This window comes from Parasteatoda tepidariorum, chromosome 6 (assembly GCF_043381705.1).
Source record: "Parasteatoda tepidariorum isolate YZ-2023 chromosome 6, CAS_Ptep_4.0, whole genome shotgun sequence".
In the NCBI taxonomy this organism is placed as follows: Eukaryota; Metazoa; Arthropoda; class Arachnida; order Araneae; family Theridiidae; genus Parasteatoda; species Parasteatoda tepidariorum.
This window is the reverse complement of record NC_092209.1, coordinates 47,524,637-47,543,610: the sequence shown is the minus strand read 5'-3', so window position 1 is coordinate 47,543,610 and position 18,974 is coordinate 47,524,637. Positions and strand designations below refer to the sequence as shown.

The 18,974-nt window shown below is 26.7% G+C and overlaps 1 protein-coding gene across 1 annotated transcript in view; it reads left to right on the top strand.

Moving 5' to 3' along the window:
- LOC107436315 (protocadherin Fat 3) overlaps positions 1–9,945 on the top strand; it is a 204,753-nt gene extending 194,808 nt beyond the window's left edge. Inside the window, exons 64-66 of the mRNA XM_016047974.3 lie at positions 2,933–3,094; positions 4,249–4,428; positions 8,389–9,945. Of these exons, the coding sequence (XP_015903460.1) occupies positions 2,933–3,094; positions 4,249–4,428; positions 8,389–8,467 (421 nt within the window). The 3' untranslated portion in view covers positions 8,468–9,945. The remainder of the gene's footprint in view (positions 1–2,932; positions 3,095–4,248; positions 4,429–8,388) is intronic.
- The last annotated feature ends 9,029 nt before the right edge of the window (positions 9,946–18,974 follow it).

Sequence of the window (18,974 nt, the reverse complement as noted above, 5' to 3'; positions counted from 1 at the left end):
TATATAACGGTGAAAATTAAACTGCGAAGTAAGAAATTATTGGATATTTCACACCTGAATGAATAGGCAATGAATGCAAAACTGAATGACAAAGTATAAAATATGAAAAAAAAAAAACGAAAAAATATAACTCGATTACAATAAGAAACAAAATTTAAATTAAACAAAAAAACGCATTTAGCAGGGGCAAATGCAATCGCCAAGGGCAGACTTTTCAAGAACTCTTTATAAAAACCTTTCATTCAAAATCTTAACTGTCCAGACACCGGACACGACACTTTAGGGACGTGAAGATACCTCCAGACAAGACCACCAGATTCTACCTTATTGCCCAATTAACGCCAAAACACCTTTTCATCTGCCAGGTTATTCTAGATTAATTGTTTAAACTCGTCTCACCACCAGAGGACATCTTATACAGTCGTTGGGCGCAAAAACTTACAAAACTCTTCCTCCAAATTTTTGTACGTTTTAGCACTCTCATAGACAAGACAATAACAGCAAAAACAAAAAATTACATCGAGCGTTTTGAGTCAATTTGTAATCTAGTAGTGTTGTACTTTGCTAATTAATTTAATTTGTTAAGCGATTTCGGAGAAAAACAAAATATTTCTTACATGCGTTTGAACAATAAATATTATTGCGGTGTTTTTTTATATTTAAATTTAGTCAAGACAAAAAAACTAAATGTTAGTACACATTTTCACAAACTACTTCAGAATAAAGCTAAGAACGCGAAAAGTGCACAAATAATATCACAAAAGGCACAAATAATGTCCTTTTCAGTTCTGTCATGATGACCTTTTTTCAGTATCAAAATACAGAATGTATTTTTATCAATAAATGAAATTATTTATTTCTAAATATTCGATTCACTTAATTCAAATTTATTTTATGAACTTTTAGAAACAGTATATTTCAATACCATTTTTATTTATTTCTTATAAGTTAACTTATAATTTTATTACTTAGAAATTTTATATTCAATTGAATTTAAATTTATAATACTATTAAGAATATCAGAACAAATTTTCTCCAACTATTTCAGAATAAAGCTAAATAGTGCGAAAAGTGCACAAATAATATCTATATTTCAATTTTATGATGAAGAACCTGTTTTAGTGCTAAAAAACTAGATATATTTCCCCCATTTAAATGAAATAATTCTTTTAAATGATATAATTTTGTTTTATGGATTTCCAGGGAAAAATTCAAATACCTTTTTATATAAATCAAATGAATATGAAATTGATTCCACCGATGTGAATTTCGTCAATAGTTTTTCACTTACAATATTTACTTGCTTTTTTAAATTTCAGATATTCCTTGAAACGAATTATTGCAATAAATCAGCGATAATGATAAGGAAATTTTTATTTGTAGTTTTCTCAAGAGTTTTTACTATTCTTCTACCAAAAATTCTATTTTTCGATAATATAGTATGAAACAACTTTATTAATTCATGTTGCGAAAAGTGAAAATTATATATTAGTTGTTCGATTGAAAATGTCAGAATTCTATGATTAGGAAATCGATGCTAACTTTGTGTCTAGACTTTTAATGGAAGTAAAATTCCTAAAATTTCGTAGATCTGGTTTTAGATGACGGTAATTAAGTTATTGAAAAATGGCTTAAAACAAAGAATTCTTTTGTGGTAATTGATTTATTTTAGAAGGATCTTTTGAGTATGAGCCATTAATCCAGTGCCTTTTTTCTTTTCTTTACGACTAATTTCGATAGTTATCTTTAAAAATAGTTTTTGTTCAATCTAACTTATTACAAAATAGTTTTTTTGGTTAAAATGCTTAAAAGTGTTGCAATATTAAAGTAAAGAACTGTTTTTTTCCCCAGATGCACACTTATATTTACTTAGGTTAGAATAAGAATTTAGTAGTTTGTTGGAGTAATGATGAGTTAAATGAATTGAAACTTGATTTAAATTTTAAATTAAATTTATTGACAAAATTGTTTTTAGTATGATCTTATGCTTTGATTAAATTTTATATCATTTGATGCAAGTAAATAGAAGAAATTGTTAGACATTTTTTAAAAGAAAATAATATGTACCATAAATATTTCTTATGTACGTCTATTCAATTCTCGAAAATTTGAGTCTAATAATAACTTGAAATCTTGAAATTGAAAAATAAAGAAAAATTTAAATTTGAAATATTATTTTATTACTTAAAAACAAGACTATTAAACATTATTTCATATTGCGAAAAATGTTAATAAGAAAATATCGATGTTAATAAGAAAACAAGATATGATTTAGTTTTGTTATATAAGGAGTAACTGAATGATATATTAACTGAATAATATAAGCGTATCAATAAAGTGCAAATATAACTGCGCAATATTTAAAATATGCGCAAAATTTAAATTTAAAAAAATAATTGCATTTAGACTTAGATTCCTTTTATTTTTTTCCAAATGCGGCATAAAATCAAAGACAAACTAAAGTATTGCAACTTTCATATAAAATAAACAAAATTTTATTAGTTATTAAGCGTATTATTATCAGTTAAATCAAAAACAATATTTAAGTCCATTTTTGTTATTGTACATACCTCAAAAAATTTGGTAAAATCTCACAAAAAAGTTTAAATTATTCATTAATTTCTCGAAACTTAACGCACATAACTGAATGGAAGAAGTTTTGAAGTTTTAACTGAATTACAAAATACAGTTTAATTTTTAATACTTTTTTTTTCTTTACAGATGCATACAAATGTGCCATATACGAAAAAAAATGTTACAAAAAAGTGGACTTTACTTTTTTTAAATTTCTAACAAGATCAATGGTAGAAAAAATAGTTTCTTTAAAAGATTCCATTAGTTAACCCAATTTTAATATAAGTAAAAACTTACAGATATCACAAAAATGATTTGCAATTTTTAGTTTTATTTTAATGACGTTTTTTAATTGTAGGAAAGTCCGACGAAGACACACTTCCTGGGAGCAGCAGCGGTTGTATAATATCAAAAATCCACTTATGGGAAAAACGTTAGGTAATCCATACGGTAGTCGAAGTACGCCGAATGGTACAGTTGACAACATCAAAGCTGCTTACGCAAACGGAGACCTTTCAGTGTAAGTTTTATTATCCATAAAGCATTTCCTTCCTTTTTTATTCCTATATATGCTACGCTTTTAATATACTGTCGTAGAAAAAACTGTAAGATTATTGAGGTTTATTCTGTAGCTTGAGTACGATTTCCTGTGGTAAGAACTGTGTGTCTAACAGCACTTAACTTTTTCCTATAGCGTTTTAGGGAATTGAAATTAACTCGAATATAATGCTTCCGGTGGTTAGGGAGCGTGTTGCGGAGGCCAGGTGCTTATTACCATATTCTATTATAAATATGTCAGAGTGAATCGTCTTTCAGTATTATAGTTCATGATTCTATAATACGGAAAAATACTTTTGGCATATTTTTATTTATTGTTGATTATTTCAATCCCTCATAAAATAAATTCTGCTATAAATGCAGAAAAAAAAACTTCAATAATAAAGCTTTTCAACATTTATTTTTTAGTTTAAAATGATGAATAGTGCATGTCACCCTTATATATATGTATTTTATTATACATAGAAATATAGCTAAGAACAAGAAAGATAGTAAGAAATTAAAATATTAATATCAGAATTTATCGCAATTTTATTTAGCAAAAGATATTTTTTTCTTCATTAACAAACGACATCTTTAGCGAATCAACATTTCATGGAACTGCAATAAAACAAATGGCTAAACAATTATGGAAAACTTTATAAATTCAATTTAAAAAGAATGAAAACTCGATAACCTCTTCAATTCTTCAATCTAACTGTTAAGATTTTGCTGTAGCGTGGCTCTAAAATCGTTTGGGCCAGACTACAGCCATTATGGAGCGCAAAGATAAAAATAAAAATGAGTAGTATTTTATATGCTCTAGCATTAGAGTAGAAACTCTTCATATATTTTACTGTCGTTTAAATACTTCAGATTTAATAGAGAAATGTATGTTGAAATAGATGAAGTGAATGTAAGATCATTTGGCACTTTTTCTTATTTGACAGGAATGTATTGGCTTGTTTCTCTGACAAAACTAATAAAATGTAGAATTGACTTTTCTACAGTGACACCAATGGTTCATTTTTAATAAATTACTTATAAGTAATCAATTAACTTTTAGGATTAATAACTAATAAATCTTATATTTCTTGCGGGTTGACTTTAAACACAAATGTTTTTGCATTATTTCAGGCCTGACTACAATGATAGCCTCGATAACCAGTCAATGAAGAGAAATAATAGAAGATCTAGACAACAAATGCCACCAGATGGCGCCTCATCGCTTAATCCTTCAAATGCCAGTCCTAAATTTGAAAAATATAATAAAAACGATAATCAGTGGTATGATATGAGGGATGGAGCGGACTCCATGTAGGTAGATGTCATTTTCATTTTATTTTATTTTGTTTTTCTTATTTTATTTTATTTTGTTTTTCCTATTTGATTTTATTTTGTTTTTCTTATTTGATTTTATTTTTAACTATTTTATTTGCATTTATTATTTTATTTTAAATTCCTAACCTATCTTAACGTTTTTTTTTTTTTTTTTTTTTTTTTTTTTTTTTTGTATAATTTGTTATAAAATTTATGTGCTAAAGTAAAAGAAACTTATAATATTATTAGTAATAAGTATATTTGTAAGACATTAAATATTCCTAAAACATATGATATGAAAATCTGATAGTAATAATAATAATTATGAAAATATATTTCGAAAATTATGCATTTTTAATTCAACATAAGGGTACTGCAACTTTATTAATACGATTATGTAACTCCCTACGTTTTAACATCTAATAGTTACGTAACATATGCCATGAGTACTCACTCATGAATAAAATATTTTTATAAATATAAAGTAATTAGAATATTTTAAAAATAGAGTTTGAGATTCAATTTTCATTAGTTCAAATTGAGTATTATTAAAGGCAACAGTTTAAAATGGGCGGAAAATCAATGATTGATGGCTATAATTTTACTCTCATTTCGATCGCAATGAAATAAACGAGTGATTGTAAGAACTTCAAATTTGATGATTTACTACGAAAACAATTAATGTCAAAATATAATGTTATTTGGTAGTTAAATGATATTATATAAAAGCATTGGACCATGAGAAAGATAATGTAAAATATACTAATCTCAGCAACAACAGAACAAATATTGACTAAGAGGAGAAGATAACAAAGAAATAATATGCATAATTTTTTTTTTTTTCATTTCGAGTTTGTAAACAATTTTAATGAAAGTTTTCGAAAATATTTTGAATTTTTTTATTTAAATTATTTCTAAACTGCTTAGCATTAGCATCTTCTTCACTATTAAAATTTGTTTTAAATAGTTAGCCAAGAACTTATGCTCTATAACGTTTACTCGCAGAATAAGAGAAAATTGTTTTTGTCATTCACAATAATCTTGATTCAAGAGTTTCTTTAAATAGTTTTCAACTGCATAAATTTATTTTATAATTAACTTGTATCAACAATTTTGCGCAAACTTTAATTTAAATATCGAGACATACTTAAGCGATGTCTGGTTTTTGAATTTGCACAACGGATCATAAATATAGTAACAACGTATCTAAATCCCTTTTCCTAATCTACAATGATAATACTTCATTCACAGAAGCTTTTTCATTGTTTTTAAACATTTGATGAAGCAGAACAAGGGATTACTTAACTTTTATCTGAAATTTAAATAGTAATGTTATTTGAACAGTCAAAGAAACAAATTTGGAGAAAGTCAAAAAAAGTCAGTTTACCCTTTTGCGATAGTGCAACAAAGATTAAATATTCTGTCAAATATCTCAGGGATTTTGTTCTGTTTCTAAGAAGAAGGGAAAGTTTATGTTAGAGTTCGCTTTTAAATCGAAATAAAGGAAAACTGGCTTAACGGTTCAATGAATATATTTTATTTCTCACCTTTGTTAACTATTTAAATCACTTGCTTAATTCATGAATGAACTTCCCAAACCAAATTTAAGTTTCGAAGTTAGAACGAGGAAATTAAAATTAAAGGAAAGGGTTTAGTAATATGTGTTGCGTATGTAATGTATTCTGTTTTAACCAGTCACATTAAATGTTTTATTAAAGTTTCTGGCAAAGAATTAATTTTGTGAATTTAATAACCTTACTTCAAACTTCAATACTTTTGTACTAATTATTTAAATACGGTTCATTTTCTATCATTTAAAATTTTTTTCATTGAAATGAATAATAATTTTAATATCAATAATAACGAAGCTTATTATGCTAATTAAAGCTACCACATTGTAAAAAATTCCTGATCAAATTACAGTATTAAGTACCGGCACCTTTGGATGAATCATCGGTAATATCCATTTTTAGCGTAATGTACTGTAATTTGTACAGTAATACCTATTTAATTAGAGGGATTCAGTGATTTTGCGGTAATTATTACTTGTAAAATAATGGTATATCAGATTTTTTATTTTATGTCCCGGTTAAAATAGATTCCGGGATAATGTACCGGCAACCTGAGTGTCGGTACATTTTACCGTAATTTGATCTAGAAATTTTTACAGTGAAGAAGTAGAATTATACCTAGGCAATAAAGTTTTAACTTTTATTATTTATAAACGATCGGAGAGTATTCAAGAAAACTACTATCATTTGAATTAATAATTTATAATAAATTTTTTTCGAATACTAATATTATTTGTATTAATAATGGTAATAACTCTTTCTAGATATATTATTAAAATTTTTAGATGACGAAATCTTTCATTTTATAAAATAATTAATATTGAAACATTTATGAATACTTTTAATTCTGTCTTTATAAATCCATTCCTTTTATAAGTAAATAGATATTTTAATATTTACGACGTGTGTTTGTCTGTGTGTGTATGCACTCATGAACTAACAATTTCTTACATGGACGATACAATATCTATACACGATACGAATTTGTGATTTTACACTTATATCGCTATAGCATGTTTCATCACGTCGATTGGGCTCATACAAAAATAGAAATTCGGTTCAAAAATAAGAATAAAATAAAGAAAATTATATGATTTTTTAAATTCAAGTAAGTAATACATTTTCTTTTTTACACTGCTTTATATCAATAAGGGAAATGTCATTATTGAAAGGAGAGGAGATGTTTTTCAATAATGAACAATTGTTCCAAATTGTTCTGCTATTAGTACTTTTTGCTTTAGGGATAAGGCTCAATATGAATGGGCTATTGGGAAGAAAGATAACATACTTTAAAATTATTATTCTTCAGTATAGATATATATGTGTTAATGCTTCATAAACTATTTTCTATTAAAAAAAATATGGTACGATACGAAATGATGATCTTGGTATTGAAAATATAATTATATGAAATTAAAACATTGTTGAAATATTAACATACATTGTTTAAATTTTTTACGTTTTGTTAGGTAGATATGCTTTCTTGTTTGCAGTGTTTTTAAAAAAAATTGCGAGTAATAAAATTATAATAGTGGAAGACTTTTCGGTGGAACTTGCTCGCCTTTGTTTACACGAAGAGGAAAAGCACGGAAGCATCTCATGGTTAGTCCGACGGTAAGGGGATTCTAACCCATGTTTCGTCTACCATTGAAGAAACTTTTAAGTCAGCACTGTGATCGGAGAGGGCAGGGAGAAGAATTCTTTTCAACCTGCCACAGCTGGGATTCGAACTTAGTTTCCCTTATACAGGACTGATTGTGCTCCTGAAAAATCCGGATTTCCGGAATTTTCGCTAACAGTGATCCGGAAGTTTCCGGAGATCGAAGGTCCAGACGTTTCAAAAAATCATTGATCACAGAAGTTTCCGGAAATCAAATTTTTGAAGGTGGAACTTAAAAACACAGTTTATTTTATTTTTTTGTAAAGGAGAGCCAGAGAGATACTTTATAAGCTTATATTCATGATTAATATTCATTTTTTATCAGTAAATAGTGATTATAATCATAAACTCAAAAAAGAAAGACATATTTGTAAATTTTAATTACTTCTCCAGGTCATCATAGGTTTGTGTAAATGGTATAGGTATGTGTAAAATTTTAAATATATTTTAAGTAAACTAAATATTGAGAAAAAGGAAAAAAAAACCTTGTTTAAATTTTTTTTCAATTTAAACATTTTTTTTAAAATTTTTTTTTTAAACTCAAGATATTTGCCGAAATTTTGACTTGGGCTCACAATCACCCCTGCTCATAAGAAGGTGAACTCTCTCTACAATGAGCCATCGCGTCTTATATTAAATTTACTGCAATTGAGATTTTTTTGTTGAGATTTCATGCTGTTTTAAACTGTTTTATATTTCGTTTAAGCAATTCTTTTTTTCTTTCAGTGGCTCGGGATTCTCCGGTGCTTCCAGATTCACAAGTTGGTCCTCCAGAAGGAACACCAATCCAGTCACTGAATTATAACAGAAGCTTTTTACAAATGGACAATCGTCCAATATTTAAAAATATTGCCAATTTCGACTATGCAACACAGAGCTGTGTCACAAACACACATATAGCTTCTACACTATTGTGACATATCCAAGATTTTGGTGTGGACAAAGACAATTTTTGTAGTGCCAGGGCATTCAAAAACTTTTCAAAGCCTAAGATAGTATTTAAAGTACTACATCAGTATACCGCGAGTTGCTCAAGTCTTGATTGTCGATATCAGCTCTATGTTGCTACTGTGGATACCTCAACGACGAAATACGAAAACAGACTCTTACTTAGTGTTTCAAATTTTGTGATATCTACAAAGAAATGTTATTATTATTATTATTAAAAAAAAGATATTGAAGTGTTACTAACCTTGCAGAAAAAAAATAATTTATGTAACTATCTGCTGCAGAAAGCTGAAGCAGATATGCTATATTTTAGGTGATAAAATGCAAATAGATTGCAAAAGAAATCGTAGTGCACAAAGCTATGCTTATTTTTTAAAATAATTTTTGTAAAGAATTGTGTGTTTATACTACTTTTGTTTTCTACTAAACATTCCATTTTTGTCGCTGAGCTGATGTGCTTTCTAATATGTCTTCATGTCTGTTTTTGTTAAACATTGTATGATTGGATAGCGTGTTTTAAAAGAATTGGACATTTTATTATTTCGTTTTCAATTATTTTTTTGAAATATTGAGGTCAGGAAATAATTTTTTTTAATAACAAAACACAGTTTGAATTTTGTTAGAAAGTTATATAAAATTTTTTCACTAGTTTTATGATTAAAAAAATATATTAGAACAATATTTAAAGCAGGAACGTTACTTAATATTTCATGCCTGAAGTAGTTATTTTTTGTACTATTTCCGCATTTTACAGATAACGTAATGGCAAAAACTGTTTATTATTTGAAATTCTACATAACTGCACAATTATTATTTATATTACAAAAAGCGTGGCCGTTACTTATATTTTATTAATATCTCCAAATATTTTCGTGTTTATTTTCTACTTTACTATTTTACAGAGAACTTAGTGAGGGAATCTACTTTCTAATTTACAGAACGATATTTATATTTTTTACGATTTATTTTTCCAATTGTATTTATACATTTCTTGCTAAACTATAACTGTTTAGTTAAAAAAGGCCATTACTTAATACTTTTAGAAAAATTTTTACAGCTTCACTTTATCTGACATACTTTATTTATTGAATATTTTTTCATCTTACGCATACAGTAATCTCTTTTGTTAATAAGTAACTGTTTTTTTGTTAAGGAAATGAAGCAATGTTTGTATCACATCTTTGTACAGTGAGTTTAAATAATTGGAAGAAAGATGCATTTATAGACTAATAGAAATTTGTATATTAAAAGTCTTTTATGACGAAAATGTGTCAAATAAGAAACGTCGTTTGTATATATATTTCTTAGGATAATGAAATAAAATTTTGAATATAATTTTTGTGTTTTTATTTACAAAGCATTTAACTATTGCTAGTATTTACATGAAAAGAAACAAACGAACGTGAAATATTTCTATTACTTGGGATAATATTTGAGCTAGCAGTGTAAGATTAATTTTAATATCAGCAACAACCTTTATTACAATGCTTAATAATGTTTATAAATGATTAGAATATAGAAGCTTGAAACAATGTTACGTTTAACTGTTCTAGTTTAAGCGTTGTGAGAGTCACATTAAGCATGCATAGACAGCCTTTTTATATCAAGATTGAACGACCTTAACAAAACAAGTCTAAAGAAACCCTCTGAAATCGAGAATGAAACATCATCTGCAAACCAAGTGTGGAAAGCGTTCTCAAATAATGATAAATTCAACTTCTCCCTTCTGGAAGTTTATTTCAGATTTTATGACCATCACTGTTACAAGGTTTATTTGCGCAAATTTTTAAATAGTTTATTTAGCACTTTAAAATAATATTTTGTGAACAATAAAGCTTAAAGAGGTTCTCAATATCATTAATTGTAAATAAAACATCTTTTAATTTCCATTTTAATGGGCCTTTTTTCTGAGAGTTTTTCGAATAGGTTGGAATACTATTGAAGAACTCAAGAACTAAATAACTGATGTTCTTTTATAATATGTATGAGATATCGATATTTATAATCAGTAGGTGGATAGAGGGGCTTCTACGACACGGATTTTGTGAATTCAGGTGGATTCCACCAGCTCAACAATAACAAAGGGCTTTTCAGTGCTCTCACCTTATCAGGACTCCTCAGGATTTATCAACTGTAAAAGAAGGTATCTCAATATCATTAATTGTAAATAAAACAGCTTTTAATTTCCATTTGAAAGGGCCTTTTTTCTGAGAGTTTTGTGAATACGTTGGAATACTATTGAAGAACTAAATAACTGATGTTCTTTTATAATATATATGAGATATCGATATTTAGAATCAGTAGGTGGATAGAGGGGCTTCTACGACACGGATTTTGTGAATTCAGGTGGATTCCACCAGCTCAACAATAACAAAGGGCTTTTCAGTGCTCTCACCTTATCAGGACTCCTCAGGATTTATCAACTGTAAAATAAGGTATTATCAGATTGGGAAATTTTATGAAAGAAGAAAAAGTTCATTTTTCTGCTTTGGGGGACTCAGAAAAATTTTCCATTTTAATTTTTTTTGTATGCTTTCTTTTTTTAAAATTACTTTTATTATTTATATTAGAATATTTATTTTAGATATTTTTAATTAATTGCTTTTAAATTTGAAATATAATTTTTTTAACTATCCACTATGTAGAAGTCATTGACCTCAGATATGCAAGGTAAATCATGATATTACTCATTATATACTCGTCATATACTAGTAAATACTAGTATTTTAATTGTAACTGAATACTATTATATCATTCATTTAAAGGTTAGCAAAAATCATGCAGTAATAAATAAAAATAGACATTTTTATTTTAAAAATTCGAAAGCATTAATAATAATTTCGAATACAATTTTGTTTCGATAAGTTTTATTTAATAAAATTTTTTTTTCTAATATTAATGTGTAATTCATAATTGAAATACATTTTATTTAATCAGATGATTACACATTTAAATTTTAGATTCGTTTTTTTTTGTTTTAATATTTGTAACAAAATGTTTATATTTTTTTTTGTAATAACAACAGTTAAAATGTTTTTTGTAATAACAACAGTCAAATTGCACCTTTATCTCATTTGTAATACAGTATTGAATTTTTTTTCAGTGATATCTTATACATTGAATATTGTAAATTCAATTGGAATTTTCTAATGAATGAATTTCAGATTCTTCAATTGAGCAGTATTTGTGAATTCCAAAATATGTCATTTGAAATATTATATTACAACTGCTTTTAACCTCGAGTTGCTTTATTAACCTCACTGTAATATGCATTTAACAACTTATTTCATCAGCAGTATCTTCAGCATTCTCTGTATTCAATCTGTAATTGAAAGATGATATGCTTGATGTCATTATATTAACAGCAGCTGTATAATTAATTCAATTAGAATCGAGACAACACGCACTGTCTTTGATTTGGAGTGAAGCGAGACAATCTGGAACTTGAGAGAATACTTAAGCTCAGTGATATGCAGCTTCAATGATGTTATCGTTGTATTATGTATCGTTGTATTATGTTGTAATGATGTTATCGTTGCATTAAATTTATTCCAAGTAACTGACATATTTCATCAAATTGTGTTATTTAAATTGTTTTTGTATTGTGTAATCAATTATGAATTTTATAGTGCTCTTTAAGTGCTCTTTTAAGTGACACTCCTTTTTAAAAAAAGCGCCCTGTTTCTTAAGAGAAACACGTTCCAGTTTAAAATATTGAAATCTAGTTCAATTTCTGTGTTTTAATGTAAATAAATAAATTATAATAATAAATGAAAAAGCTGAGCTGTAATCCCGTTTGTCAGAACGGAAGCTCGAATTTCGCCATTCGAAGATAAATGGTTACTGATGCATGTTAAATGTTGGATCATAACGCCCTCCATGTTTCCATAACAAATTATTTCTCTGGGGGTACAAAATTGGAGATTGATCGTTCTCTCATTCAGGTAAAAGTTATGATCTGATCAGTGGGTGAATGAATGGATACATGATTTGGTCCTCCCTAGGAAACAGATGTGATGTATATGTGTTGCAGAAGTCGCATTCTTGTTCATAGATGGCGCCACTGGAAAACCAGAACAAACGTACCCCTTTCCTTAATGGCTTACGACAACAACAAATGACATAGTTTATTGAATTAGTTAAGGCCTCAGGACGATTTCTATAGTCAAAATCTATTGCTGAATGTCAAGTTTAATGTCGTACTTTGGTTACATTGTTACTTTACTTTGAAAATAGAATATTTAAAAACCACTTTTGACTGACAGAAGAAATTTATAATGACAAAAAAATATATTATTTGGAAACATACAATCTAAAATAGAGAGATACATCTAATTCAGAGAGTGTACTTTATCTTCTTACGTTGCTGAATTAATAAATTTTACTTATTTATTAATAGTATAATTATAAAATGGAACATTTGAAAGCCTCTTTTTAAAAAAGTAAAACTTATGAGTAACTGAAAATTATAACTCTTAGACATGCTTAATTTAATGCATAATGTCAAGTTTATTGTTGAAATATTTGTTCCTTTATTATCATATAATGAAAAATCGAATGTTTTAAAACCTATTTCTTCAGGAAATGGAATTGAATACTTTAACGTGAAATATATCGTTTAGAGATACATAATGTATTGCAGAATTTCAATTGCAGTGTTACACGGAGTGTTCTCGTGTTAGTATATTATAAAGCTAATATGTTGAAAAAATAATTTCTTAAATAAGTTGAAATTTAATAGTAAATATAGACATACGGAATGGAATGCATAATGCCAAGTTTATAATTAAAATCTTAGTTTTCGTATATTATAAAAAATTAAATGTTTAAAAACCTATTTCAACGAGGAGAAAAAATTTCTGGTTAAATTACCATACTGTAAGATAAAGAGGTAGCATTTAAAAAACCATATTTCTGATTAATTAAACTGAAATATAATACGGTGTTTAAAGCCATTCATTAGGTAGTTTCTCCATCCGATCGATAAAAGTTGATCAGAAATTCTGGTTTTCAATCTTATGACCACATATTTAGTAAGAATTACAAAACTATAAAAATAATCAAACCAAATAAACGGTTTTTATGCCATACTTAAAGGTGAATTTGCTAAAATTGCCAAATTTAACAGATTTATCAAATTTTATCATACATTACATAAATATCTTTTTCTTAATTTTACCAAAATAGATATCAAAGGGCTTCAATAAAAAGTATCGAACTTTTTGCTGTTCCCATAGAGTCAGATATACGGTAAATTTCGCCACATTATGGTAATTTTGACATTACTTTTTTTTCAGTGTATATTAAATACTTGTAATTATCTAGAAATTTATCAAATTTATATACATAATCTTATGCAGAATGCCAATTTTATTAAATATAATCTATGCTCTCTTTTTTACATATTAGAAAAGTTGAATATTTAAAATCAAATATTTGACAAACGGATAGAATTTATAAGGGACTTGAAATTGATTGATTTAGACTTGCATAAAATTCAAGACATAATACTTTAACATAACTGTCAAACTGCATAAATATCCAGTTTATTGTTAAGTTAAATTCTGTTCTCTGTTAGCATGTTATGAAAGTAGCACTTTAAGAACCTTTTTCTAACTATACATGAAACTTATAAGTGACTTCAAACATATTGATTTAGACATAAATATCAAATATGAACTTTTAAAAAGTCAATACTCATCTTTATTATAGTATCATGATGCTTTAAAAACACTGTTGTTTTTATAGATTTTGCTGCATCATAAAAATATATGAGAAGCCAAATAGTTTTTCGTTTTATATTTTACTTTGAAAACTAAAATGAAATTTTTTCTTTGAACTCCAGAAAGAGTTTTTGTCGCATTGGTTATTAAAGTTTAAAGGATGTGTGCTTTTCAAAGCAGTGTTACTTTTGGCTCTCCACCATTAGAAAAGAGATATTTTTCCACGAAATAAAGATAGAAGAACATGATGAGGTCCTGGACCTATCTTGATTGTTAATTAATTTTGCAAAGGAGTCCACGAATTATGATTTTATATTATGCATTCAGGATTAAATTACGGTAAAAAGTACTGGCACTCAGGCAGCAGGTACTTTTTACCGTAAAATTCATATTTGCTGGAACATATTACGATACAAATCTGATATGCCATAATTTTTACAGTAATAATTATCGTAAAATTACTGAATCACTCCAATGAAATAAATACTACTGTGAAAATTACGGTAGAAAATGATTTTACTATAAAATATATTTTGCGTGTGATGCGCCAAAAGTGCCGGTAGTTTATATCGTAATTTGAACTGGAATTTTCTACAATGTTGTGAAGTAAGTTTTTGATAAAAAAAATCTCTCTTTCTTTAAAAAAAAATAGCTGGTTTATGTATTAAATATCTGTTGTAGATTTAACTCAATCAATTTCAAATTCAAAGATCAATTTCACTCAAAGTTTGTATTTTGTCATTAAAAATTAATTTCTTATGGAACGAAAATTTGTATACCTTAAATTATATAAATTATTCGACTATTGTTAGATAAAATAGTAAAAAATAATAAATAGTTATACATAATATTTTTTATACATTCTTTCATCCTTGTACAATTGAGGTTTTTAAATGTGTGTATTTTTATATTTGCTTTAAATAATCCAAAAGTATATTAAAATAAGTTAAAATGCGAATTTAACATATAAGGAAAAACTGATAACCATCAATCTTTCAATATTGTGACAACCATCAATATTGTGACTGTATTTTTCAAATTGTGTTACTCCTCCTACTAAGTATTCAATCTTAAAAATCAAAACATTTTGGAAAAATGCAGGACAAATAAGATGAAAGTATTTTTTTTTGTAGTATCCACAGAACAATATTTTTCAATAAAAACATAACAAATAATTTTTATTTGCTTTACATGTACACCGAACTGACAATCACTAATTAATTTACAAAAATTGAAAATGTACCGTGTTTCTAGTTCTGTATAAATACAGAGAAACCTTGATAATTTTTACTGAAGCGCTAACTGATTAAAATCAGCATAATGGGATTACATTAAGGACATGTATCCAGTTCCACTGTGCCACCCTCAGATGTATTTCACACTAATTTTACTTGTACTTAAATACTTTATGCATTTTACATGTACTCAGTGTTGAATCAAAACTAAATAATTATTAAAAAAATAATTACAATAAACTACCCTTGTAACTCGTATGTGATAAATAGAGCTGTGATTTGGTAAACATAGCTGAAATACTTTTTTTAAAAATGCTGATAGGAAAAAGCATTTGCAGTTTAAATGAATAAAGTTAATCGTATTAGAATAATCCTCTTTTCACACAATCATTACAAACGGACAAAATAAAATTTTTGCACTACTTTTAGAATTGGGGCAAAAATTAGCCGTAGTTTCAAAACTAAAAATTAGCAGTAGAAAACTAAAAATTAGCCAGTTTCAAAAAATCTGATTGCAAAAAATTGCAAAAACACTGTTTCGAAGTTATCATACACACAAGCTTAAAATCTACCTTTTATTATTATATATTTATCGAATTAACGACTTTTTACTAAAAAAAAGTTTTTTTAAAACGAATAATATCAGATTTATTAAGCTTTTTATTTAGATAAATAGGCTTCAACAGAATTTTTCAATTGTAAAGTGGAATTTTATCTGTAATACCATGACAAACTTATTTCTAAAAGAATTTGAAAGAAATCTTTTTTACGGTGAGAAAAAATGTCACTTTGGTTGTGTTATTTTTCATTTGGTTACTTATTCGAGAAAGATAAAATTCTATTTAAACAAAAGTGGATTTTTTATAGTTTATAAGGTTGTCTTTAGTTGATTCTGGTGGTTATTTTTAGCTGTTGAGATAAAACATCAAATAGAAATAAATTCCACAAACATATCGTTTAAAAGGAATTCACTGTACTAATCTTCCTTCTTTGAAAATAAATCTTGTTTAAGAATGAATACCCTATAGAGATTGAGTTATTTGATATTTTCCAGATTTTATTTTGCTTTTGTGTATGGAGGTTTTGCAACTGATTTATTTTAAAACTTAAAAATGGTGTAAAAAGGAAAAATAAAGAAATTTCTGGTATTTCTTATTGGTATAAAAATAATGAATGGAAAAAGTTACAAAAAAAAGTAATTAACATGAAATCCTTTTTCAATAATACAGTTTCAGTTTATTTGATCTGTTTACAGTTTTTGTTTGTCATGCATTATAACCCAAATAACAGTTTTCTGTGAGGAAGGAAAGAAATAGAAGAATAGGTTTTCATTAACATTACGCAATCATGCACAAAACTAAAAAGCCTATTCGAATTTTTCTTTTAAAAATAGTTATTTTATTTTTTGACCATCTCGGTGAATGTACATTATTGGAGAAAGAAAAACGTATTTTTTTTCAAAATTCAATTTGTCACTTGAAATAGATTAACTTTACTCATAAATATAAACTAATGATATTTTTCTAATGAATATATATATATATATATATATATAGATATATCTATCTATCTATCTATCTATCTATCTATTATATATATATATAANTTTTTGAAAAGGTTGAAAAAAAACAAACATTTCTTTGATGCGAAAACAGTCCTTTTTCAAATCAGAATTTTCACGATTTTCCTGACGTACATGTCACGCTAAGTCAAAATGGGCTGAATACTTAATTTATTGAGATTCTTGACGACGGCGATTTACTTCAAACTATCGATTTTCTTTTGTCTTTTGCAAAACTTTTATGGTTTATAATTCATGCAGGGAATAATTTTTAAAACATTTATTTTGAATGAAATTGTCTTTTGATAAAATAGTTTTCTGTGAAAGAGTCTATATACTATCAGTTTTAATTCATGAATTAAATTCTAGGCAACTACTATCGTATATTCGTATATATATATATATATTACGTATATATATATATACGTAAAGCCAAATCTGTGAAATTACATTTAAAAATAGAAACTATTTGAATTATCAACTTTTAATAATGATATAATATTAGTTTATGAATAAAAAATATGAATGAGCGATATTCAAGGGGGTTGGTGAGATAAGCGAGCAGGAGTTAAAATTCCTAATACCTTTATAAAATAGTATTTCAAAAGCGTAACTATAAAGAAAAGTAAACACGCTTTTTTTTAACTCAAACTTATTTTAGAGAAAAAGAGAGATCTGTTGGTTAACAATCACCACTTACGTTATCTCTTGAATAATTGAAAGACCATACTCGTTTAAAATTTTTATTCAACAATTAATGAAATAATTTTGTTTTTCACCTATACCTCCCTCTTAAATTTTAGAACGAATTTTTTATTCCAAACCTAAAAATTGCCTTTACAACCCCTGTGCACATTTTATTTGACGCACAAATCTTCATTCATTATAATAGAATTAAAAATTGTTTTTTAATTTGGTTAACTTACTTCATAACTGCTCAAATTGCATTCAGAAATCAATGCAGAAGAATGTAATATTATAAATTGAAGAAGCTTACACTTCAATGTTTTGAAACATTAATGAACCCATAAAATTATAAATCTTTTGAATTCCGTTAATAAAATAAAAAATCAATAGTAAAATTTCGCAAAATGGTAACTTGTTTATGTATAAAAAGCTTGAAAAATATAAACAATCATAATGAGACTTTAGTATTGGTATTAGTTTTTGTATTGCAAATATTTTGTCTCAGAAATGTTTAAAAAAATTAGCATTTCTGCTTTCTATTGCAGTTATGTATGGCTTCAACGCACAGTGAGTGAAAGTTAAGAATTGGTTTTTCCTGAAAACAAATAATCATATGTAGAAACTATTGAACATGTTCTATGCTAACTAAGCAAAATCTTATCCTTGAACAAGTCGCAAAAACCAAACAATTTGTCAGAAACTGATATTTGCTTATTGACTTTATCTTTCTTACTAAGAAAGTTCTCTAAAACTTTTATCAAAAGTCTTGTGTACTTTTCTGAGTTATATAATTTGCTCAAAAAAATCGAAAAGTTTTCAAACATGACGACATATTGTACTTTAAATGTTGTAATGTGGTATTTTGCCAATTATTCCGATTTTTTTTTAAAAAAGGAAATAAATTTACTTACTAAAAAATGGCGTTGCTTGAAGAAACTATCGTGTATACAGAAATATATGCTTTTACAATTAATGATTTGAATAAGAATATTCCAGACAGGGATATGATTTCAAGTTCAATTAATTAACCCATAAATGTGATTTTGTTAAATATTTGTCATATAAATTTTAAGCCACCAATTGTTTTTTTTTATGCCTTACAAGACTAAAATGGCACAATTTTAAATAAAATATGTACGGCTATGAAAAATATCTCCG